Genomic DNA, 25,470 nt, shown 5'->3' on the forward strand with positions numbered 1-25,470 from the left:
AGGTGGGTGGATCACCTGAGGTCAGGAGTTCAAGACTAGCCTGGCCAACATGGCGAAATCCCGTCTCTACTAAAAATACAAAAATTAGCCAGGCGTGGTGGCACATGCCTGTAGTCTTAACTACTTGGGAGGCTGAGGCAGGAGAATTGCTTGAACTCAGGAGGCGGAGGTTGCAGTGAGCTGAGATAGTGCCATTGCACTCCAGCCTGGGCGACAGAGCAAGATTCTGTCTAAAAAAAAAAAAAAAGAAAAGAAAAGAAAATGGAGCTATCAGTATGAACTTATGATTTTATATGTGTGCATGTAAATGTACACATTCATCTATATGTATGTACACATACACACATTTATTTCCCAGCTCTGTCCACTGAGAGGACCTAGAAATAATGTTACCCCCGTAACAATGAGTACACCTGTAGGACCCAGATCTTGGACAGTAACTACCACTCTGTTATAAGGCATCATGGCTCCTTGGAGAAATGACTGATTCCGGGTCTGGCACAGAGAAAGTACAAGATAAGCTCTGGTGCATCTTATTGTGACACAACATAAGGAAGTGCTGAAAGAATGATGGGGACATGTCAAATGGGAGTAGGACCAGCTTTGGGCAGCAAAATAAATAATGATAATGGCTTATAACCCATTTAATAAAATAGGAATCCATTAGTCTGTACTAAAATGTATTTTAAAAACATGAATAAATTGGGGAGAAGAAAAACCTCTACCTTACCAATGCCAACTAATAAATGAAGAAGGAATGATGGAAGCAGAAAAATCAACATTTAGCAACCATCACAGTACAAATGTTCAGGCAAGAATCACCAATGGATGCTAGAACTAGTGGTGAAAGTTTAATGAGGAACGTGGTATTTGCTTAGTCTCAAACTATCTTCTACCAAGTACCTCATAATTAATTATTAACCACTAAGTACAAAATATTTAGCAACTGACTTTACATTGGAGAGACCTGGCAGACATCTTCGTAACTTTAGTAACAGGGCAAATTGACATTGTGAGCTTGCTGGTATGACGCACTGAGAACACATCATTTTTTTTGTGGTATGCCTGCCCAAAATGCATAAACTGAAGCTAATCATTAGGAAACACCAGAACCACCTAAGTTGAGGTGCATGGTACAAAGTAATTAGCCTGTACTCTTCAAAAATGTCAAGGTCATAAAAGATAAGGAAAGATTGAGGAACCATTTCAATTTGTAGGAGATGGCAGAGACATGACAACTAAATACAATTTATAATCCTGAACTTAGGAAGGACTTTACTAGGATAATCAGTGAAATCTGAATGGGGTCTGTGGATTAGATGGCAGAATTGAATCATTGTTAATTTCCTAATTTTGATGGTTGTACTGTGGTTATGTAGGAGAGTATCCCTGTTTTTATGAAATACTGAAGCATTAAGGGGAAATGGGGCAGGATGTCTGCAAATTAATCTCAACTGGTTCAGAAAGAAACTGAGAGAGTGGCAGGAAGGCAATGTGGTAAAAAATAAATAGGGAAGCTGGATAAAGGGTGTATGTCAATTCTTTGTGCTTGGTTGCAACTTTTCTTAAGTCTGCAACTATGTCAAAATCAAAAGTTTAAAAATGTTAATACAAATCAACTGGAGGAAAAAGGTAGTGTAATCTTACGGTACACTAATGCCAGTCTACCCAGAAAGAGGCTGCTCAACTGTATTGGTCAGACCTCACTGGGACATGGGGCTTGGCTTTTGGAAGGTGAGGTGACCAGATCACAATGAGGAACAACTAAGGGGACTGAGGATGTTTACCTCGAAGGAGAAAAAGCCTGGAGGACAGAGATAGGTCTGGCTTCTGTCTTCAGAGGCATCTCCAAGGGGCATCTGTGACACAGGAAGCAGATTTGTTACAGGGAGACAGACTTCTGTTTAGTATGAGGTAGGACGTTTTACCAATTAGAGAGCAAAATAGGTGGGTTCAGTGGGATAAGTTCCTTTTTTTTTTTTTTTGAGATGGAGTCTTGCTCTGTCATCTAGGCTGGAGTACAGTGGCTCGATCTCAGCTCACTGCAACCTCTGCCTCCTGGGTTCAAATGGTTCTCCTGCCTCAGCCTCCCGAGTAGCTGGGACTACAGGCATGTGCCACCATGCCTGGCTAATTTTTTTTTGTATTTTTAGTAGAGATGGAGTTTTGCCATGTTGGCCAGGCTGGTCTTGAACTCCTGGCCTCAGGTGATCTGCCCACCTCGGCCTCTCAAAGTGCTAGGATTACAGGCACGAGCCACTACGCCTGGCCTGGGATAAGTTCTGTTAGAAACTGGGCAACAGATTCTCAAGGATGTTAGAGAGAGATTTCATGAATCAGATAAATGCTGGCCCTGGTGACCACTAAGGTCCTTCCAAATAAGAGTCTGGGATTCTTTGTTATCTTCAGGGATTGGGAATTTGAGCACTTTGGGAATAAAATGCAATCTGTGTTGAACTGGGATGAACATTCTCTTTTGTTCACATGGGGCATAAACCATCTTGCTCTCACATGGTCTATTTCAATATCATCCTTAGCACTTTGGAAAATTCATTTGTCCCCCAGAAATGAGCTGGTCACCAAAGTAAATTCATCATGCTTTTATTTTAGAAAGTTTATTCAACAACATGAAAACAGGGTCTGAGGAAACAGAAACAAAAGCTCAAGAGAAACTCTGGCAAAAATTCAAACAGTCAGCATCTCAGGACAATGTATCTTCTTCATGTGGCCGTGAGCTTGCCTAATCTGACTTGCTCCAGTAGCCATGTTCATGAAAAACTGGGCCCTTGTTGTTACTCAGTGCTTCCACGAGCTGACTGTACAGCATATTCATCTGGGAAAGAGAACAACAAATAGATTTCTTGAGGGGAAAAGGAAACTTGGGAAAGCTTCCCAGACCCATGGTGATGGCATGAAAGTCTAACCGTTACTTTGGTGATCTGAAGCATCTCAGATTTGGGGAGAAAATACAGTCCTCTCTTGAGGAAAAGGAATCCCCTATTATAAGGGAGAAGATACTTAACTATAAACTATCCTTTGCTCTTATTTGGTAACAAAGCTTTTTCTCCACCAAACCTCTCCTGGTTAGCCAATGGCCCAGAACTCTGTAACTGAGAATAGTTCCTGGACAAAATGCCTTTTTCAACAGTTACTGCTTTGAGCAGAGGCCAGTCCTTTCCCACATGCACTGGCACTGACAGTGATGCATCTTTCCAGAGCTCACTCCTGGCATTCCTCTTAATTAGATTCCATTTGCTATCCTTAAGTTTCCCCCTGTTCTCTGTCCTTCTTGGTTTTTGCTCTAAGGAATTACTGTTTGTGGTCTCCTGATTCTTGAAGTTATATGGAACCACTGAGAGGAACAATGAGCAAGATCCTTTCCCAGCCAAGGAGGATGGGGTTGAGTCCTTGTGGAGAGCCCAGCCATAACCTCTTGCCCCCTAGGTCATGTCATCTGCCCTAGCCCTCTCCCTCCTCACCTGAGTTTCATAGCTTTCCTTAAAGGAGGTAAGGTGGTCAAGGAAACGCAAGGCCAGGCCACACCACTTTTCAGCAGATGCATACTTGCTCCTGCTAAACATAAGTACTCCAGTATTCCAGGACTTGACCATCAGCCAGAGAATCTCCATTTCTGGGTAGTCTTTCTGAAGTCCAAGAACAGAAATTTTGCAGTTATTACTGTCACAGTTCATTGTGGCACTACCTGTATCCATGCTATGTCCCTTTATTACTAAACAAACAATAGGAGCTCTGCTGACGTTTAGGAAGGTCTGTGCTCCTGGAGAGTGGAGGAGGAGAGCACTTTGAAAGTTTGTCAGCTGTAGAATGTTCCACAACAAGATCTCATGAAGAAACACAAATCGAGGTCCTCTCTGACTGGAGGAAAGAATTAGAAAGATTCCTAATCTCCCTGAAGCAGGAGAAAAACCTGTATACTGTTTGGGGCTTCCCTTGATTCTGTCTTCAGTCAATTACCTCCCTAATACCTACCTCTACTTTTTGGATAAGGTTGTCAAGAAGCAGTTTTATTGAATTTCTTAATTTCTGTCACCAGAATTAGTCCACATTTGGAGTAGAAATTATATTCATCTTCAGAGCTAACAATATCTACCTAGCTATGAACACAGCACACATTTCTAAGATGGCCCCTTAGCCTTATCAGTGGTCTTTAACATGACTAATCACAAGATTATATTTGCTTCTTCACAGTACTTTGCAATAGTGAAAAGTATTAGTCTAAGAAGCTACTTTCTTGGTTCTTGAATAGGAGATGGAACACAAAGAAAGCATTCATGTTAAAGCCCCAGAAGGGAGAAATGTGATAGGAGACACATTAGGCAGCAGCTTTTTGAGAGTGTCAAGAATGCTGTCTCAGCTGTCATCCTTTCATTCATTTGGATCCAAAAAGAAATTACTCTACATAAAACACTATGATAATGAGGGCACTAAGAGGGAAAAGACAAAACTTTTATCCTAAAGGTTGTGCAATGCTTTTGGGGACACAAGTCATCCACATGTAAAGACGACTTCACAAGGTATGTGATTAAGAGACACAAACATTAGGTGCTCTCATTCATTTAAAGGAATGAGCACTAGGATATCCCAGTCAGAGGCGGTCTAGTCTCTGCTTGAAACACTACCCCCTCATCCTTGTCCACTTCGTAGACTTATACTTTTTCTTCAAATTCACAAGCAGAGTTAGTTGTCTGTTCCCACAGTGAGCTTGCCTTTCCTCTAATATAACTTATATTATATTGTTTTGAAATGCTATGTATTTATCTCCTCCAGACTATTGAGTTCCTTGAGGTACAGGGAATTTTTCTTGTGCATTTTTGTATCTTCAGAGTCCAGCACTGTGCCTGGCACATAAGAGGCACAACAGATGTTTGCTGAATGAATGAACAAATGAATCAACATCCAGTCAGATGCCACCTCCTCAGTGAGGATTTCCCTGGCTCTCCACAATTTATTGCTCAAACCTCTTTGCCCCTCTGGTACTTTGTTCACAGCACCATAATAGTACTTTGAACACTGTACTGCCTGTCTCCCCCACTAGGCAGGGCGCACCTTGAAGGTAAAATGACAGTTGCCTCTGCTTGGCACAGTGTCTGATACAGGGTATGAGTGTTGTGATTTTAATGTTATGAATGAAAAAAATGACTTAAACAAACAAACAAACAGGATCTTAGGGTAGATGAGTAGGATCTACATATACAGAGATTGTGTGAAATGTGCAGAATAGGCAAAGCCATAGAGACAGAAAGGAGGTTTGTGGCTGCAGGGGCTGGGGACGGGAGGTATGGGGAGGGACTGCTAATGGGTATAGAGTTTCTTTGGGGGATGATGAAAATGTTCTAGAATTAGATAATGGTGATGGTTGCACAATCTTGTGAATATACTATAACTCACTGAACTGTATACCTTGGTGTGAGTTTTATGATATATGAACTAAATCTCAATTAAAAAGAAAAATATAGATATTCAGAGAAAGCGAAGGGCATTCCATGTGGGTAGAACAGAATAAATGAAGATTTGGATTGTACTTGAGAACAAGCATGTCTTAGGAAGACCAAGAGTTGTTTGGCCTAAGCAGATGATTTATGTAGAGGAGTTAACGGGAAATAAGACTGGAAATGTAGGATGGGGCTTCCTAAGCCTTTCCTCAATGTTCTTCCTCAGAACACTAGTGTCATGAGAAATGTTAACAGATGGTCTATGAAAATAGAGTTCTTTAGTCAAATACATTTTGGAAATGCCGCATTCTATATATCACCCTTTTGGAGCATTATAATGCACATTAGTTCACTGAAAGTTTAAGGAAGTTTTACAGTAAAGAAACCATGGAACTTTGTCTAATCCAGAGTATGTGGAACGTTTGCTAACATCTTGTGGGCTGGAGTGTTAAGGGTTTTTGCATTGCAGGCTTCAGATTTTGAAATTCATCCTGCTGGCAACGGGAAGGCACTGAAACTTTTTGAGAAGGAGAGTGATATGATGAAAGTGTAGTTTTAATAAGATAGAAATGCCAGTGGTGTTTAGAACAGACCTCCGTGTGGGAAAACACAGACAGGGAGACGTGTTTAAAGGGAGTTGTGGCTGGGCGCAATGGCTCACACCTGTAATCCCAGCACTTTGGGAGGCCAAGGCGGCCAGATCACCTGAGGTTGGGAGTTTGAGACCAGCCTGACCAACACGGAGAAACCCCATCTCTACTAAAAATACAAAATAGCCGGGTGTGATGGTGCATGCCTGTAATCCCAGCTACTTGGGAGGCTGAGGCAGGAGAATCGCTTGAACCCAGGAGGCGGAGGTTGTGGTGAGCCAAGATCGTGCCATTGCACTCCAGCCTGGGCAACAAGAGCAAAACTCCAAACTCCGTCTCAAAAAATAAAATAAAGGCCGGGCGTGGTGGCTTGTGCCTGTAATCCCAGCACTTTGGGAGGCCGAGGCGGGCAGATCACGAGGTCAGGAGATCAAGAACATCCTGGCTAACATGGTGAAACCCTGTCTCTACTAAAAATACAAAAAATTAGCCGGGTGTGGTGGCAGGCACCTGTAGTCCCAGCTACTCAGAAGGCTGAGGCAGGAGAATGGCGTGAACCTGGGAGGCGGAGCTTGAAGTGAGCCAAGATCGCGCCACTGCACTCCAGCCTGGGCGACAGGGCAAGATTCTGTCTCAAAAAAATAAAAAAATAAATAAAAATAAAAATAAAATAAAGGGAGTTGTGTGACCTAAGAATGAAGTGATGAGGGTCAGAACTAAAATAGTGACAATTTAGATGGACAGATGTAAGAATCATTTAAAGGAAGAATCAACAGAACTTCGTAACTGATTTGATATGGGGAATGACAGGTCAAGTGAAAATGGCTCTAAGATTTGTAGTTTGAACGGCTGAAAGAATGCTGGCATCATTGAAAGAAAAAATTGAAGGACATGTTTCTGGGGATAAGGGATAAAGACAACAGTAAGTTCTATTTTAAACATGTTGGCTTGAGGTAACTGTGGACATAAGCAGGCTGTTGCAGATATGGATTGGAACTCAGGTAATAGTTAAAGTGTATTAATTCACTTAAAGGACAGTATGGAATACAGAGTAGCAAAGAGTAGAGAATATTGGAAATGTTCATAGTTGGGTGGTAAGAGGGAAAAGAACGCAGAGGAGTGGTGAGAAAATAAAGGACAAAGGAAAACAGAATTTCAATAAGGAGGCAGTGGTCAATAATGAAGGCCAGGGAAAAGAGACCATCATATTTGCCTAGAAGGTGGTAATTTGTGGTCTTGTAAAGTGTGGCTGACAGTGCAGAATGTGAGGGAAAGAGTGGCTCAAGATGAGGACAGACAGGTTAGTAGGATCTTGTATACCACATTCAAGATTTTGGTCTTTATTTTAAGAGCAATGGGAAACTACTAAAGAGGATTTCAAAAGGTCATGCATACTCAAAAATGTAAAAGATTGGCCGGGCATGGTGGCTCACACCTGTAATCCTAGGACTTTGGGAGGCCGAGGTGGGTAGATCACGAGGTCAAGAGATCGAGACCATCCTGGCCAATACGGTGAAACCCCATCTCTACTAAAAATACAAAAATTAGCTGGGCGTGGTGGCGGGTGCCTGTAGTCCCAGCTACTGGGGAGGCTGAGGCAGGAGAATTGCTTGAACCTGGGAGGCAGAGGTTGCAGTGAGCCGAGATTGCACCACTGCACTCCAGCCTGGCGACAGAGCGAGACTCCGTCTCAAAAAAAAAAAAAAAAAAAAAAAAAAAAAAGTAAAAGATCACCTTGGTTGCTGGGCAAAGAAAGGAAGGAAGAAAGCAAGAGTAGATGCAAGACCAGTTAAAAGGTTCCTGAGATCACTGAAGTAGCTGAGATAAAAGGTGTGTAACTTGAACTAGGTTATTGATGGTGAAAGATAGGAGGAAGTAGATGAATTTGAGAGATATTTGGGAGGTCAAATTGATAGTACTTGGTGATAGATTAGAAGTGGGAGTGAGGGAGGTGCTGAGGATGACTCCTAGATGTCTGGCTTGGGCAACCAGAAGAATGATGGTGTCATTCAATGAGTTAGGGAACACTGGAGTTTTATTTTAATTTGCATTAGTTGCCCTCATGCCCAGCATTGCTTATGAAAATCATTAATCCTCAGTAAAGAAATGCATCCACACAGCTACTGACCTCAAAGCCACATGGACTTGCCTACATGTAATACAAATCAACGCCAGCAAACTGAGGTGTTTGCTCTGATGGTTTTTGGGGCCTCATATTTGAAACCCGTTTTCTCTGTCCTCAACATCTTAATACATATGGCAGCCACGTAGATCTCTAACTGAATTGTAGGTATTCTGGAGCACAAATGCCTGTCCTTTTAGGTTCTCCATAGATTCCCAAAGTAAATAGTATGTGCATCAGCTTTATTAAGATACAATAAAAAAATACCATAGTTTACCTAAAGTGTACAATGCGGTGGTTTTTAGTATATTCACAGTATTCACAGAGTTCTGCCACCATCACCACAATCAATTATGGAATATTTTCATTCCTCCAGAAGGAAAGCCCATGCCCATTGGCTCCACATTCCCCCCGCCCCCAGCCAGCATCCTTCCATTTCCTCTAAACCTGCCCCTCTACCCCACTAAGCCCTGGGCAACCACTACTCTCATTTCTGTCTCTTATAGATTGGCCTTTTCTGGACATTTAAGATAAATGGGGCCAGGCAGTATGTGGGCCCTTGTGACTGACATCTTTCACTTACCATGTTTTCAAGGTTTATCCATGTTATAGCATGTGTTAGTACTTCATTCCTTTCAATGGCCAAATAATATTCCGTTGAATGGAAATACCACATTTTGTTTACCCATTCATTGGCTAACAGACATTCAGGTTGTTTCCATTTTGGGCTATATGAATAACTTTGCTATGAACATTTGCTATGAGTCTTTGGACACATGTTTTCATTTCTCTTGGGTATACACCTACCAGTGGAATTTCTGGGTCATAGGGTAACTATGTTTAACCTTCTGGGAAGCTGCCAGACTTTTTCAAAGCTAGAACAATATGAACAATAAAATAAAGTAATATTGTATTATAACCCAAAGTACAAAATACATATCTGCCTGGGTGTGGTGGCTCATGCCTATAATCCCAGCACTTTGGAAGGCCAAGGAGGGTAAGTTGCTTGAGCTCAGAATGTTGAGACCAGCCTAGGAGACATGGTGAAACCGCATCTCTACCAAACATACAAAAAATTAGCTGGGTGCAGTGGCATGTGCCTGTAGTCTCAGCTACTTGGGAGGCTGAGGTGGGAGGATCTCTTGAGCCCAGGAGGTCAAGGCTACAGTGAGCCATCATCATGCCATTGCACTCCAGCCTGGGTGACGGAGTGAAACTCCATTTCACAAAAAACCCCACAAAACTTATGGGTTTTTTTTTTTTTTTTTTCATAGAGACAGAGTGTCACTTTATTGCCCAGGCTGGTCCCAAACTTCTGGCTTCAAGTGAACCTTCCACCTCGGCCTCCCAAAATGCTGGGATTACATGCATGAGCCACTGCACCAGGCCTAAAATGTTTTGTGGTATCTTGTGCTATTTATTAATTCATGTAACCAAAACTATTTGTTTCTTATACAGCTTCTGAGTGGATCCTCTCCATTCCATGATTTAAAAAAATGCTTTCCTCTGTTTTTTCCTAATGCTTTTATAGCTTTGATTTTATGTTTAGCTCTTTAATCTATCTGGATTTTCTTTATTTCTTCCTTTTGGACTTTATTTTTGTGCATGGTATAAGGCAAAAAAAAATACTACCACTTACATAGTACTTACTATGTGCTGCTATAAGTACTTTATATATATTAAGTTATTTAATACTAATAATACTGTAAGGCAGGCACTATTTTTAGCTTTTATTTATTTATTTATTTTTCACAGAGACAAGGTCTCACTATGTTGGCCAGGCTGGTCTTGAACTCCTGGCCTCAAGCGATACTCCTGCCTTCGCCTCCCGAAGTGCTGAGATTATTATTATATTTATTTTACAGATGAGGATACAGAGGTATAAAGAATTAATTAATAAGACCAAAGTCATACAGCTAATAAATGGTGTATCCAGAATTTATTTGAACTGGCTATGTGGCTCCAAAGTCTGTTCTCTTAACCACTATGCTATAATGCCCCTCAGTTTAAAAATAAGGATGTAACTTTGTTTTTTAAATTGTCTCAATACCATTTTACCAACTGTTCCCTCAGTGATGTGATATACCTTCCCCATTGCATACAAAATTCTCATAGATATGTGGATCTCCTTCTGGGCTCAGTCCTATTCTATTAATCTCTTTGTAGATATTTGCACTAATGCCATACTTTTAAAATCAATATCATTTTATAGTTTTAAAAGTATTTGATAAGGCAAGTCCTTCCTTGTTCTTTTACAAAAAAAAGTTTTGGTTCATTCTCTTTTAGGGAAGAATTTTAGAATCATCTTATGAAGTTTCATTAAAAATCCTATTGAGATTTTAATTTTAACTGAATTGATTGCATTGAATTTAGGGAAACTGACTTTATACTGTTAAGGCTTTCCTGTCCAAGAACATGGTATATATTTCCATTTGTTTGAGACTTATGCATTCTTGAAAGCAGAATGGAACGATCTGTAGACAGAGAGTAAAAATGATGGACAGGCAGTAAAATGCCTCAGGAAGTAGAAGGGGATTGAACTGACAGTGCAAGGTTGAGAAAATTTCTTTCGAAAAAAGAGGAAAGGTGAGTAGATAGGTACAGTGGTAGAATGTTGTGGTTGAGACATGGGCCAATGAGGGATCTCATATGTGATGCCCTTGATCTTCTCAACTGAAATGATATGATGAGATCATCTAATGGAGAATGAGGTAGGTCTAAGTTTTTACGAGATTAGAAAAGGTTTGAAGCAGCCACTTTACTTGAGTTTGCCAAAAAGTTGACAGGAATAAAGGTATTTCTGAGCAGCAATGAGAAGTCGTTGAAAGCTTAACAGAACGAATCTGTACTGGACCAGATCTAGATGGTTCTGTAACTTTCTTTAGTGCCTCTGCTGCTCAAGATGAGGAGCAGAAGAACTGATGGTGGCAAGGTACCAGATTTGGAAAAAAAATGAAACATTTGGAAAAAAAATGAAACAGCAGGAATAATCAAAAGAAGATAGAAAGAGAGAAGGAAGGGGAGGAAGGAAGGGAGGGAAGAAGGAAGGAAGCAAATAAATAAAGAAAAGAGAAAGAAAGAAAAGAAAAGAAAGAGAAAAAGAAAAAAGGTAGTTAGACTGGACTATAATAGAGTGGGAAAAGATGAGTGATTTGAAGTTCAAGTGAGAACAGAGAATAGATATGGGGAAGTAAGGGAGATTATACTCAATAGAAAAGTGTTGCATTAGTTACCAATCTTGAAGGTGGAGCAGTGCCACAGTGGGTGGCTTATATGGGATGTAGACAGTGGCTAAAAGGTATAAAACGGAAACTGTGAGGTACAAGAATTGCTAACATGGATGCCAAAGTCGCTTAGGATAATAAATAACGAAGTTATCAAGGAAGGAAAAGGTGGGTCCAGGACATGACAACGTTGGTGATTAAGAGATATAGGTTTTAAGTGAAGAGAAACAGTAGGAAGGTGGTATGTAAGTAGAACAAAGTGCCACCATGGAGCAAAGATCCAGGTAATTTAGTCCCTTCTGTTGAGAAACAGGGAGTTAGAAAAGATGAGACCTCCATAAAAATTGGTAGTGAGGGACACGTTTTCTTCAGGGAAGATTCTGCTTTGTTCTAAGAAGAAGGGAGAGAAGGAGATGAAGGTTGATGATAAAGAGAATATTGACTATTGCCTGGGAAAAACTCTGTCTTGTTTTGGTGGTTCAACGAGGTTATGGATAGATAGCCTTAAGGGTCTAGGTAAGGATTTGGGAAATACAGAGTTGTTAAAAGATTTGAGGGAAAGGGAGTGATAGAGCAAAGGTTGTGTTTTAGGGAGATATATTTGATAGGGCTGCACAGGAAAAAATGGAGAAGAGAAGAAAGAGCCAGAGACCAATTAGGAAACTACAAAGCTGTAGGAGAGACACAATACCAAAGTCTGACTAAAAGATGCCTTTGTATGAACCTCAATTCCAGTCTCAGGGAGATGTGAGGCTTGGAAGGAGGAAGATTTAGATGAAAGAAGGCTGGGTGCAGGGGCTCACACCTGTAATCCCAGCACTTTGAGAGGACATGGCAGGAGGATTGCTTGAGCCCAGGAATTTGAGACCAGCCTGGGCAACACAGCAAGACCTCCTCTCAATTAAAAAAATTTTATTAAAAAATAGATGAAAGAAAGCCCAAGGACAATTGTCCTATGAAGAAATAACACGGCTGCAATTTTTAGCTTTGCCATTATATAGTGGTATGACCTTGTGTCAGATATTTAACCTTTCAATGCCTCAATTTGCAAAATAATGAGCTTAAATTAGGTAACTGCAAAGATCATTAGTTTCCAGTTCTAAATTTTCTCAGTCTTTGAATGAAGCTTTACCTTATATTTCCTTTAGATCCCAATTGCCTAATCTATGAACTTATATAAGATTGGCAGAAGTAGGAACTGAGATGAAATTGAACTAGTAGAAGGCCAAACGAGACAAAAGATACTGATAAATGACCTTCTCAAACTTTAATGTGCATACAAGACACTTGGAAATATACATATATATAATATAATTTTAAGATGGAGTCTTACTCTGTTGCCCAAGCTGGAGTGCAGTGGTGTGATCTTGGCTCACTGCAACCTCCACCTCCTAGGTTCAAGCGATTCTTCTGCCTCAGCCTTCCAAGTAGCTGGGATTACAGGCGCCTACCACCACGCCCGGCTAACTTTTGTAATTTTAGTAGAGACAGGGTTTCACTATGATAGCCAGGCTGGTTTCAAATTCTGACCTCAAGTAATCCATCCGCCTCGGCCTCCCAAAGTGCTAGGATTACAGGCGTGAGCCACCATGCCCGGCCGGAAATATAGTTAAAATGCAGACTGATTCAGTAGGTCTGGGGCCTAAGATTCCATACTTCTAACAAGCTCCTAGGGGATGCTGATCACACTTTGAGAAGCAAACTCTTAGAGAATGTAGCTAAGTAGTCTGAATCACCTTAGCTTCCTTTGTAAAAGGAAAGAGTCTGTGTTCTTCTGGGCTTCTTGGTTACAAAACGCCTTTGTGACTCTGTGACTCTGACATCAGCTGTGAGGATTAGGTTTGTCCCTTCTCTTTAAGTGTAGGTTTCCCCCCCACCATTATTTAAGTCTTTGTATATTCTTAAAAACGAACCAAGAAATTTCCACTTCCATGAGATGGAATAGATGTACTTATCCCTATTCTTCCTGCTAAATAGAACTAACTCCTGAACATTATACATAAAACAAACATAAGAAACCTCTGAAAGGTGTAGAGAAAGGGAAGACCTTGGAGCCAAGGATTGACACAGTGATAAGTTCTCTGGGTTTTCTTTTTGCTTCATATACCCCAAACTTGGTGCTAGAGATGCCAACAGACATAGACCCAAAAAGAAAAAAAGGAAAAAAGCCCCAAGAAAAGTCTGCTGTCTCTAGCCAAGGGACCAGTAGTAAAAAGGAGTCCTCTACCTTGAGTATCAACGATGGAGGCCAAGTTAGAAACTTAGGCTTGTTTCTACCTCTACCTGGAAGTAACAAGGCTGGGCCCACTCTCTTGCTAAAGCAGATCAGAGAAACCAAGTTAAAACAGAAGGTTTAAATGAGATCCAGAGTCTCAGAACAAAATATGAAATTGTCCAGGTTTAACAAATTTACTCATTATACCAATAACCAGGAAGATCTCAAATAATGAAAAAAGACAATGAATTGATGCCAACACTGAGATGACAGAAATGTTACAATACCTGACAAAGATTCTTTTCTATGACTTAAAAAATGGGGTAAAATACATATAGCACAAAATTTAACCATCTTAATCATTTTAAGTGAACAGTTCAGTGGCATTAAGTACATTAACATTGTTGTGCTACCATCACTACCATCCATCTCCAGAACCAGTTTCATCTTGCAAAGCTAAAGGTCTGTACCTATTATATAATAACCCCAGTCCTTGGTGACAACCACTTTACTTTCTTTTTTTTTAATTGTTTATTAAATAATTTTTTTATTATGGAGATAGTTAAATGACATGTTTGTTGTCTGAAAGACATAGACACTTTTGCTTGTTTATGGAGATATAAAATGTAAATGCCTTACTATTTTATTCCCTTCCATAAACACTGAGTTTGAGTAATTTTGCTGGATTCTTCAAACACTGAGTATTTTCTCATGTAAAACTGAGTGAACACCCCTGACTGGGAAATAGAAGCTCAAGCCCAGTGACTCCAAGCTGAGGTCAATCTTGAGCCTGCAAGAAGACGCCATTAAACACCCAGTCAGCTCTTCCTGGGGAGCCTCCCCTGCAGGTGTCCATCTCTATGAATTTGACCACTCTGGGTACTTCATATAAATAGAAGAATACGATATTTGTCCTTTTGTAACAAACAATGACTTGATGAATCTAGAGAATTATGCTAAGTGAAAAGAACCAATCTTGGCCAGGTGTGGTGGCTCCTGCCTATAATCCCAGCACTTTGGGAGGCCAAGGAGGGAGGATCGCTTAGTCCAGGAGTTTGAGACCATCTCTACAAAAAAATTAAAAAATTAGCTCGGCTTGGTGGTGCATGCCTGTGGTCCCAGCTACTCAGGGAGTTGAGGTGGGAGGATTGCTTAAGCCTGAGGGGCTGAGGCTGAGCTATGATCAGCTTCACTGCACTCTAGCCTGGGTGACAGAGCAAGACCCTGTCTCAAAAGAAGCCAATCTCAAAAAGTTATGTACTGTATGATTCCAAATCTCAAAAGCTATATACTGTTTGATCACATTTATATGACGTGCTTGAAATGACAAAATTATAGAAATTGGTAATAGATTTGTGGTTTTCAGGGTTTAAGGAGGAGCTGAGAGTGGGAGAGAAGAGTATGGGGGCTATACAAACAAAACATGAGGAATACTTGTGGTGACAGAAATGCAATGCTCTATGTCTTGATTGTGATAATGCCAATATCTTGACTGTGGTATTGTACTATAGTTTTGTTATCATTGGGGGAAACTGGGTAAAGAGTACATGAGCATTTTGGGAGGCCAAGGTGAGCAGATCACTTGAGGCCAGAAGTTCGAGATCAGCCTGTCCAACATGGTGTAAACCTATCTCTACTGAAAATACAAAAAAATTTAGCCAGGCATGGTGGCATGTGCTTGTAGTCCCAGCTACTCGGGAGGCTGAGGCATGAGAATCGCTTGAACCTAGGAGGCGGAGGTTGCAGTGAGCCGAGATGGCGTCACTGCACTCCAGCCTGGGTGACAGAGTGAGACTCTGTCTCAGAAACAAACAATAAAAAGAGTACACGAGATCTCTCTGTGTTATTTCTTACAACTGCGTGTAAATCTACAATTATTTCAACATAAAATTTTGATTTTAAAAAACCTGAACAATCGACTTCTTCTTACAAATTATCTAGAATATGAATCTACATAGGTTGATAGGTTTGTCTGCTTAAGCCTGGGAGTCATCTCCCTGCTTTTTCATTACCACTAGCTTCTAAATATCAACTTGAGCTTCTTTAAACTAAAATTTCCTAGCAAGAACTGGTAAAGAAGCCACACACTTCTAGTGGAAACACCCCTGTAGTCGACGTGCAATGGACTGAATGTTTGTGTTCCCTCAAAATTAGTATGTTAAAATCCTAACCTCCAAGGTGATGATATTAGGAGGTGGGGCTTTTGGGAGGTGATAAGGTCATAAGAGCAGAGCTCTCATGAATAGGATTAGTGCCCTTATAAAAGAGACCCTAGAGAGCTCCTTTACCCCTTCTGCCATGTGAGCTTACAGTCAGAAAGGACCGTCTATGGGGAAGCGGACCCTCACCGGACACTGAATCTGCCAGTGTCTTGATCTTGGACTTTCTATCCTCCCAAACTGTGAGAAATAAATTTCTGTTGTTTATGAGCCACCTACTCTATGGTATTTTTGTTATAGCAGCCCGAATTGACTAAGACAGGAGCTCAGAAGACCTGCATTCTAGTCCTGACTCTCACTTATTAGTCATGAATGACCTTAGGTAAATCGGTAACTTGACTTTTTGAATCTTAAAATTCCCTCATTGATAAATTAGGGATAACAATAGCAGCATTGTCCACTTCATATAATTGCTGTTGGAGGTTGTACGAGAGAGTGGATGTAAGAGTACTCTGCTCAGTCTAAAGCATAATATTGTGAGGCATGAGGTTTTATATTTGTATGATAGCCATTTTGCCAGTGTGTGGAGGCACTTGATAAAGGTTATCTGCTCAGTGAATAATGAATGAGTGACTGGTCATTAAAAAAGTCAATCAAACAAAGGCAGAATTTTCTCCCAAGCATTTAAAACAAAGGAGATGCACGGCACATTCAATCAAACAGGAAAAAGCAACATATATAATATAAAGAGCCAAGAGGGTTATTAAATTAATCATTGCAGGCCGGGTGCCGTGGCTCATGCCTGTAATCCCAGCACTTTGGGAGGCTGAGGCGGGCGGATCACGAGGTCAGGAGATCAAGACCATCCTGGCTAATACGGTGAAATCCCGTCTCTACTAAAAATACAAAAAAATTAGCCAGGCATGGTGGAGGACACCTGTAGTCCCAGCTACTTGGGAGGCTGAGGCAGGAGAATGGCGTGAACCTGGGAAGCAGAGCTTGCAGTGAGCCGAGTTCGTGCCACTGCACTCCAGCCTGGGTGACAGAGCAAGACTCTGTCTCAAAAAAAAAAAAAAAATAAATAAAAATAAATAAATAAATAAAAATAAAAAATTTAAAAAAATAAATTAATCACTGCATTAAAAAGCTAACTATCCAGTCATGTTTCAGGGGATGAGCAATAAATGGATGGGAAACTCATGAGAAAAGTAGAAAAACATTAAGCTCTCTAACAGGTAACCCAAGAGCCAGAGAATTGGAACTGCAATATATTGGACAGAATGAAAGTGGCAAAAACAAAATGCACAGAGAAATTTTGGCCTTATAGAGAGACTATGGAAATTGACCAACTTGGAGTTATAGTACAATCTAATTTCAGTTTGTATTGGTCACTATGGCAAACACACCTGAAAGGTCCAGATGAGGCTCATGGCTTAGAAATAGAATTTCCTATTCATCCGAGAAGACAGTAAAATATATAATCCAAATGTCCAATGTTGAAGTTTTTATTTTTAAACTTAAATTCACACAGGCCATAATTACACATCTCCAGGAGAATTCTAGGCTTTGGTAAGTCAATGCTAGTTTGTATCAGATTGTCACCCTGCTATAATGTTCCACCATCTGTTGTGATTTGCAGATAGTCATGTCTCACTTCACAATGGGGACACAAGCTGAGAAATGTATCATTAGGTGATTTCGTCATTGTGTGAATATCATAGAGTGTCCTTACACAAACTTATATGGTATAGCCTCCTACACACCTAGGCGATATGGTAAAGCCCATTGCTCCTAGGCTACAAACCCATACAGCAGGTGGCTCTACTGACTACTGTAGGCAACTGTAACCCAATGGTAAGTATTTGTGTATCTAAACATAGAAATGGTAGAGGAAAAGTGTGGTATGAAAGATAAAAAATGGTACTCCTGTATAGGGCACTTACCATGAATAGAGCTTGCAGGACTACAAGTTGCTCTGGGTGAGTCAGTGAGTGAGTGGTGAGTGAACATGAAGGTGTAGGACATTCTTGTACATTACTGCAGACTTTATAAACACTGTATGCCTAAGCTGCGCTCAATTTATTAAAGGGTATTTTTCTTTCTTAATAATAAATTAACTTTGGCCAGGCGTGGTGGCTCACACCTGTATTCTCAGCACTTTGGGAGACCAAGGTGGGCAGATTACTTGAGCAGATTACTTGAACCTGAGTTTGAGACCAGCCTGGGCAACATGGTGAAATCCTGTCTCTACTAAAAATACAAACAAATTAGCCGGGTGTGGTGGTGCGCACGTGTGGTCCCAGCTACTCAGGCGGCTGAGGTGGGAGGATTGATTGTACCTGGGAGGTCAAAGCTGCAGGGAGCTGATATCATGCCACTGCACTGCAGCCTGGATGACACAGAGAGACTTTGTCTCAAAAAATATATAAATATAAATTGACCTTGTCTTACTGCAACTTTTTTCCTTTATAAACTGTAATCCCAGCACTTTGGGAGGCCGAGAAGGATGGATCACTTGAGGTCGGGAGGCCGAGGAGGATGGATCACTTGAGGTCAGGAGTTCGAGACCAGCCTGACCAACATGGTGAAACCCTGTCTCTACTAAAAATACAAAATTAGCCAGATGTGGTGGCACACGCCTGTAATCCCAGCTACTTGGGAGGCTGAGGCAGGAGAATCACTTGAGCCTGGGAGGCAGAGGTTGCAGTGAGCCGAGATTGTGCCTTCACACTCCAGCATCAGTGACAGCGAGACTCCATCTCAAAAACAAAAAACAAAAACAAAAAAAACCAAAAAATCAAAAAAACAAAAACAAGAAAAACCTTTTCAATTAAAAAAAATTTTTTTTGGCCAGTCATGCTAGCTCACGCCTGTAATCCCAGCACTCTGGGAGGCTGAAGTGGGACAATCACTTGAGGTCAGGAGTTTGAGGGCAGCCTGGCCAATGTGGTGAAACCTCGTCTCCACTAAAAATACAAAAATTAGCCGGGTGTGGTGGCGTGCACCTATAGTCTCAGCTATTTGGGAGGCTGAAGCAGGAAAACTGCTTGAACCCGGGAGGCAGATGTTGCAGTGAGCCAAGATTGCACCATGGCACTCCAGCCTGGGTGACAGAGCAAGACTCTGTCTCAAAAAAACAAAAACAAAACAAAAAAACCCCAACTTTCTGACTCTTTTGTAATAACATTTAGCTTAAAACACAAACTTATTATACAGTTGTACAAAAATATTTTCTTTATATCCTTATTGTATAAACGTTTTCCTATTTTTAATTTTTTTTAAAAACTTTTAAAACTTTTTGTTTTAAACACATACATTAACCTAGGCCTACCCAGGGCCAGGATCATCAATATCACTGTCTCCCACCTCCACATCTTGTCCTGCTGGAAAGGCTTCTTGGGCAAAACATACATGGAGCTGTCATTTCCTAGGATGATAATGCCATTTTCTGGAATATCTCCTGAAGGACCTGCCTGAAGCTGCCTTACAGTTTTAACTTTCTTTTATAAGTAAAAGGAATATACTCTAAAATAATGAAAAAAGTATAGTAAATACATGAAACAGTAACATAGTAATTTGTTATATCATTAACAAGAATTATGGACTGTATCTAATGTATGTGCTGTACTTTTATATGACTGGCAGTTCAGTAGGTTTTGTTAACACTGGCATCACCACAAACATGTGAGTAATGTGTTGCCTTATGATGGCTATGATGTCACTAGGTGACAGGAATTTTTCAGCTCCATTATAATCTTACAGGACCACCACTATATATTATGAAATGTCATTACGTGGCACATGACTATATTTATATATTAAGAAGTAGTTGAGTCAAGAGAAGTCAGGATCCTCAGATATTAACATGGACTCAAATAATGACTTTCTGTGTAACTTTAAGCAAGGCATGTAGTGTTCTTAATGTTTTATAGCTCTCTTATAATAACAATACTGCCTTACATGTGTACAAGCTGTTAAAGTTTACAAAACATACATTATTTTCATTGATCCTTACAACCCCAGTGTGGGAGAGTCAGATCAGGTATTATTCCCACTTTACAAATGTGAAAACTGAAGTCAAACAGCAGAGGAGTGATACTAATATGCAACAGCAAACAAACAAAACAGCATTTAGACCCTTACCTCACACTATAACAAAATTTAAAATGAATCATAGAGCTGCATGTCAGAGATAAAAGTATAAAACTTCTACAAAAACACGCAGGAAAAAATCTTTGTAAACGTGGGTTGGGCAAAGATTTCTCAGCATGACCAAAACACTACCCACAAAAGAAAAAATTGATAAATTGGATTTCATCAAAATTAAAAACTTTGGCTCTTCAAATGATACCGTTAAGAAAATGAAAAGACAAGCCAGAGACTAGAAGAAAATACCTACAAATCATATATCTGGTAAAGGACTTGTATCCAGAATATATAAAGAACTCTTATACCTCAATAAAAAATTCCATTTTAAAAATGGGAAAATAATTGAATAGACATTTATCCAAACACAATATACAAACAGTCAATAAGTACATGAAAAAATGATCACCACCATTAGCCATCAAGGAAATATAAATCAAAACCACAATGAGCTACCACTCCACACCCACTGGGACGGCTATAACAAAAAAAGAAAAGATGAACAATAGCAAGTGTTGAGAATGTAGAGAAACTGGAATCCTCATACACTGCTAGTGAAAATGTAAAATGGTATGGCCACTTTGGCAAACAGACTGCAGCTCCTCCAAAAGTTAAACATAGAGTTACCTGCTGACCCAACAATTCCATTCCTAGTTATATATTCAAGAGAATTAAACACATATGTTCACAAAAACACTTGCACATGAATATTTATAGCAGCATTACTCATGATAGCCAAAAAGTGGAAACAACTCAAATATCTATGAACTGATCAATGGATAAACAAAGTGTGTTATATCCATTCACTAGGATATTATTCAGCAAAAAAAAAAGGAACGGAATACTGACAATGCCACAACATGGATGAACCTCAAAAACGTTATGCTCAATGAAATAAGCCAGACACAAGAGGCCACGTATTACATAATTTCATTTATATGATGTGTCCAGAAAGAGAACATATACAGAGACAGAAAGTGGATCTGTGGTTGCCTGGAGCTGAAGGTGGGAGCAAGAATTGTCTGCAAATGGGCAAGGGGAACATTTCTCGGGTAATGGAAACGTTCTAAAACTGGATTGTGGGAGGAAGGACAGAGCAAGATGGCTGAATAGAAGCCTCCACCAATCATCCTCTCTGCAGGAACACCAAATTTAATAACTATCTACACAAAAATTAAGAATAAAAAATCAGACAAATGGGATCTAATTAAACTAAAGAGCTTCTGCACAGCAAAAGAAACTACCATCAGAGTGAACAGGCAACCTACAGAATGGGAGAAAATTTTTGCAACCTACTCATCTGACAAAGGGCTAATATTCAGAATCTACAATGAACTCAAACAAATTTACAAGAAAAAATGATGAGTTCATGTCCTTTATAGGGACATGGATGAAACTGGAAACCATCATTCTCAGTAAACTATCACAAGGACAAAAAACCAAATACCGCATGTTCTCACTCATAGGTGGGAATTGAACAATGAGAACACATGGACACAGGAAGGGGAACATCACACTCCAGGGACTGTTGTGGGGTGGGGGGAGGGGGGAGGGATAGCATTAGGAGATATACCTAATGCTAAATGACGAGTTAATGGGTGCAGCACACCAACGTGGCACATGGATACATATGTAACAAACCTGCACATTGTGCACATGTACCCTAAAACTTGAAGTATAATAATAATAATAAAAAAAGAAAAATAAAAATAAGAAAAAAAACTCCATCAAAAAGTGGGCAAAGGATATGAACAGACACTTCTCAAAAGAAGACATTTATGCAGCCAAAAAGCACATGAAAAAATGCTCATCATCACTGGCCATCACAGAAATGCAAATCAAAACCACAATGGGATACCATCTCACACCAGTTAGAATGGCCATCATTAAAAAGTCAGGAAACAACAGGTGCTGGAGAGGATGTGGAGAAATAGGAACACTTTTACACTGTTGGTGGGACTGTAAACTAGTTCAACCATTGTGGAAGTCAGTGTGGCGATTCCTCAGGGATCTAGAACTAGAAATACCATTTGACCCAGCCATCCCATTACTGGGTATATACCCAAAGGATTATAAATCATGCTGCTATAAAGACACATGCACACGTATGTTTACTGCAGCACTGTTCACAATAGGAAAGACTTGGAACCAACCCAAATGTCCAGCAATGATAGACTAGATTAAGAAAATGTGGCACATATACACCATGGAATACTATGCAGCCATAAACAATGATGAGTTCATGTCCTTTGTAGGGACATGGATGAAGATGGAAACCATCATTCTCAGCAAACTATTGCAAGGACAAAAAACCAAACACCGCATATTCTCACTCATAGGTGGGAATTGAACAATGAGAACACATGGACACAGGAAGGGGAACATCACACTCCGGGGACTGTTGTGGGGTGGGGGGAGGGGGGAGGGATAGCATTAGGAGATATACCTAATGCTAAATGACGAGTTAATGGGTGCAGCACACCAACATGGCACATGTATACATATGTAACAAACCTGCACGTTGTGCACATGTACCCTAAAACTTAAAGTATAATACTAATAAAATTTTTAAAAAAGAATAAAAAATCAGGTGAGTGATCACAGCACCTGGTTTTAACTTCGTATCACTGAAAGAGCCACTGAAGAGTGTAGGAAAGACAATCTTGAATTGCCAATGCCACCCCTCTCCTATGCCCCAACAGTGGCTGCATGGCATGGCGAATCTGGTGATTGGGGAAGGGAGAGCACAGTGATTGTGGGATCTTGCTTGGAACTCAGTGCTGCCCTGTCACAGCGGAAAGTAACACTGGGCAGAACTCAACTGATGCTCATGGAGGGAGTATTTAGACCAGCCCTAGCTAGAGAGCAATTGTCCATCCCAGTAGTTGGAACTTGAGTTCCAACAAGCCTTGCCACTGAGAGCTAAAGTGCTCTGGGGTTCTAAATAAATTTGAGAGGCAGTCTAGGCCACAAGGACTGCAACTCCTGGGCAAATCCTAGTGCAGTGCTGGGCTTGGAGCCAGTGCATCTGGGGGACATGCGACCTAGTGAAACACCAGCCAGGGCAGCCAAGGGAGTGATTGCACGACCCCTCCCTCAACCCCAGGCAGTGCAGTTTGCAGCTCCAAAACAGACCCCTTCCTTCCACTACAGGAGAGGAGAGGGAAGCTTAAGGGGGACTTTGTCTTGCATCTTGGATACCAGCTCAGCCACAGTAGGATAGGGCACTTGGCATAGTTATGAGGGCCCCATTCCAGGCCCTAGTTCCCAGATAACATTTTGAGACACACCTTGGGCTAAAGGGTACCCACTGCCTTGAAGGGAAGGACCCAGTCTCGGCAGGATTCATCACCTGCTGACTAAATAGCACTTTGGCTCTCAATGATCAGCAGCAGTAGCCAGGTAGTACATACTGTGGGCCTTAGGTGAGACTCAGACATGCTGGCTTCAGTTGTGACCCAGTACATTCCCAGCTGTGGTGGCTATGAGGAGAGACTCCTTCTGCTTGAGAAAAGCAGAGGGAAGAGTAAAGAGAATTTTGTATTGCAGCTTAGATATCCACTCAGCCACAGTGGGTTAGAGCACCAAGTGGGCTCCTAGGGTCCCCAGTTCCAGGCCTTGGCTCTTGGATGGCATTTCTGTACCTGTCCTGGGCCAGAGAGGAGCCCACTTCTCTGAAGTATGAGTCCCAGGCCTGGCAGCACTCACCACAAGCTGATTGCAGAGCCCTTGGGCCTTAAGTGAACACTGGCAGTAGCCCGGCAGAACTCCCCACACCACCTGATGGTGGTGGCCACGGGGAGAGACTCTTCTGCGTGTGGAGAGAGGAAAGAGTGGGAAGGACTTTGTCTTGTGGTTTGGATACCAGCGAAGCTGCAGTAGAATAGAGCACTAGGTAGATTTCTAGGGTTTCTGACTCCAGGCCCTGGCTCCTGCATGTCATCTCTGGGGCCAGGGGGAAGTCGCTGCCCTGAAGGGAAGGACACAGCCTGGCTGGCTTCACCACCTGCTGATTGTAGAGCCCTAAGGCCTTGAGCAAACATAGGTGGTAGCCAGGTAGTGGTTACAGTGGGCCTTGGGTGAGACCCAGTGCTGTGCTGGCTTCAGGACTGACCAGCACAGTCCCAGTGGTAGTGGCCACAAGGTTGCTTGTATCACCCCTCCTCCAGCCCCAGGCAGCTCAACACAGTGGAACAGAATAGCAAACCCAGAAATAAATCCATACATCTACAGTGAACTCATTTTTGACAAAGGTGCCAAGAACATACTTTGGGGAAAGGAGAGTATCTTCAATAAATGGTGCTGGGAAAACTGGATATCCACATGCAGGAGGAAACTTGAGATCCCTATGTCTTGCCTTATACAAAGATCAAATCAAAATGGATTAAAGACTTAAATCCAACACCTCAAACTATGAAACTACTACAAGAAAATACTGGGAAAGCTCTCCAGGATATTGGAGTAGGCAAAGCTTCCTTGAGCAATATCCTACAAGTATGGGCAACCAAATCAAAAATGGACAAATGGGATCACATCAAGCTAAAAAGCTTCTGCACAGCAAAGGAAACAATCAACAAAGTGAAGAGACAACCTAGAGAATAAGAGAAAATATTTACATACTACCCCTCTGATAAGGGATTAATAACCAGAATATATAGAGAGCTCAAACAATTCTATAGGAAAAAAATCTAATAATCGAGTTTTAAAATAAGGAAAAGATCTGAATAGACATTTCTCAAAAGAAGACATACAAATGGCAAACAGGCATATGAAAAGGTACTTACCATCACTGATCATCAGAGAACCGCAAATCAAAACTACAATGACATATCATCTCACCCCAGTTAAAATGGCTTATATCCAAAAGACAGGCAATAATAGCAAGTGCTGGTGAGGATGTGGAGAAAAGGGAACCCTCGCACACTGTTGGTGGGAAAGTAAATTAGTACAACCACTATGGAGAACAGTTCAGAGGTTCCTCAAAATACTAAAAATTGAGTTACTGTATGATCCAGCAATCCCACTACTGGATACATACTCAAAAGAAAGGAAATCAGTATATCAAAGAGGTATTTGCACTCCTATGTTTGTTGCAGCACTGTTTACAATAGCTAAGATTTGCAAGCAACCTAAGTGTCCATCAACAGATGAATGGATAAAGAAAATGTGGTACTTATACACAATGGAGTATGATTCAGCCATAAAAAAGAATAAGATCCAGTCACTTGCAACAACATGGATGGAACTGGAGGTCAGTATGTTGAGTGAAATAAGCCCAGCACACACACACACAAAAACTTCCCATGTTCTCACTTATTTGTGAAAGCTAAAAATTAAAATAATTGAACTGTTGGGGAGAGAAAGAGTAGAGTGATGGCTACCAGAGGAGGGGTGGGGGAAATGTGGAAATGGTTAATAGGTACGAAAAATAGAATGAATAAGATCTGTACTTAATAGCACAACAGGGTGATTATAATCAACAATAATTTAATTGTACATTTTTAAAAACTAAAAGTATTATTGAATTCCTTATAACACAAATGATAAATGCTTGAGGTGAT

General features: G+C 40.9%; 1 protein-coding gene across 1 annotated transcript in view; it reads right to left on the bottom strand.

Moving 5' to 3' along the window:
• Window positions 1-2,596: 2,596 nt before the first annotated feature.
• The window catches only part of TEX11 (testis expressed 11), a 404,765-nt gene continuing 381,891 nt past the window's right edge, over window positions 2,597-25,470 (bottom strand). The window contains exons 29-30 of the mRNA XM_003272686.3: window positions 3,480-3,644; window positions 2,597-2,833 (exon numbers count right to left, since the gene is read on the bottom strand). Coding sequence (XP_003272734.1) covers window positions 2,741-2,833; window positions 3,480-3,644 — 258 coding nt within the window. The 3' untranslated portion in view covers window positions 2,597-2,740. The remainder of the gene's footprint in view (window positions 2,834-3,479; window positions 3,645-25,470) is intronic.

Source organism: Nomascus leucogenys, chromosome X (assembly GCF_006542625.1).
Source record: "Nomascus leucogenys isolate Asia chromosome X, Asia_NLE_v1, whole genome shotgun sequence".
Taxonomy (NCBI): domain Eukaryota; kingdom Metazoa; phylum Chordata; class Mammalia; order Primates; family Hylobatidae; genus Nomascus; species Nomascus leucogenys.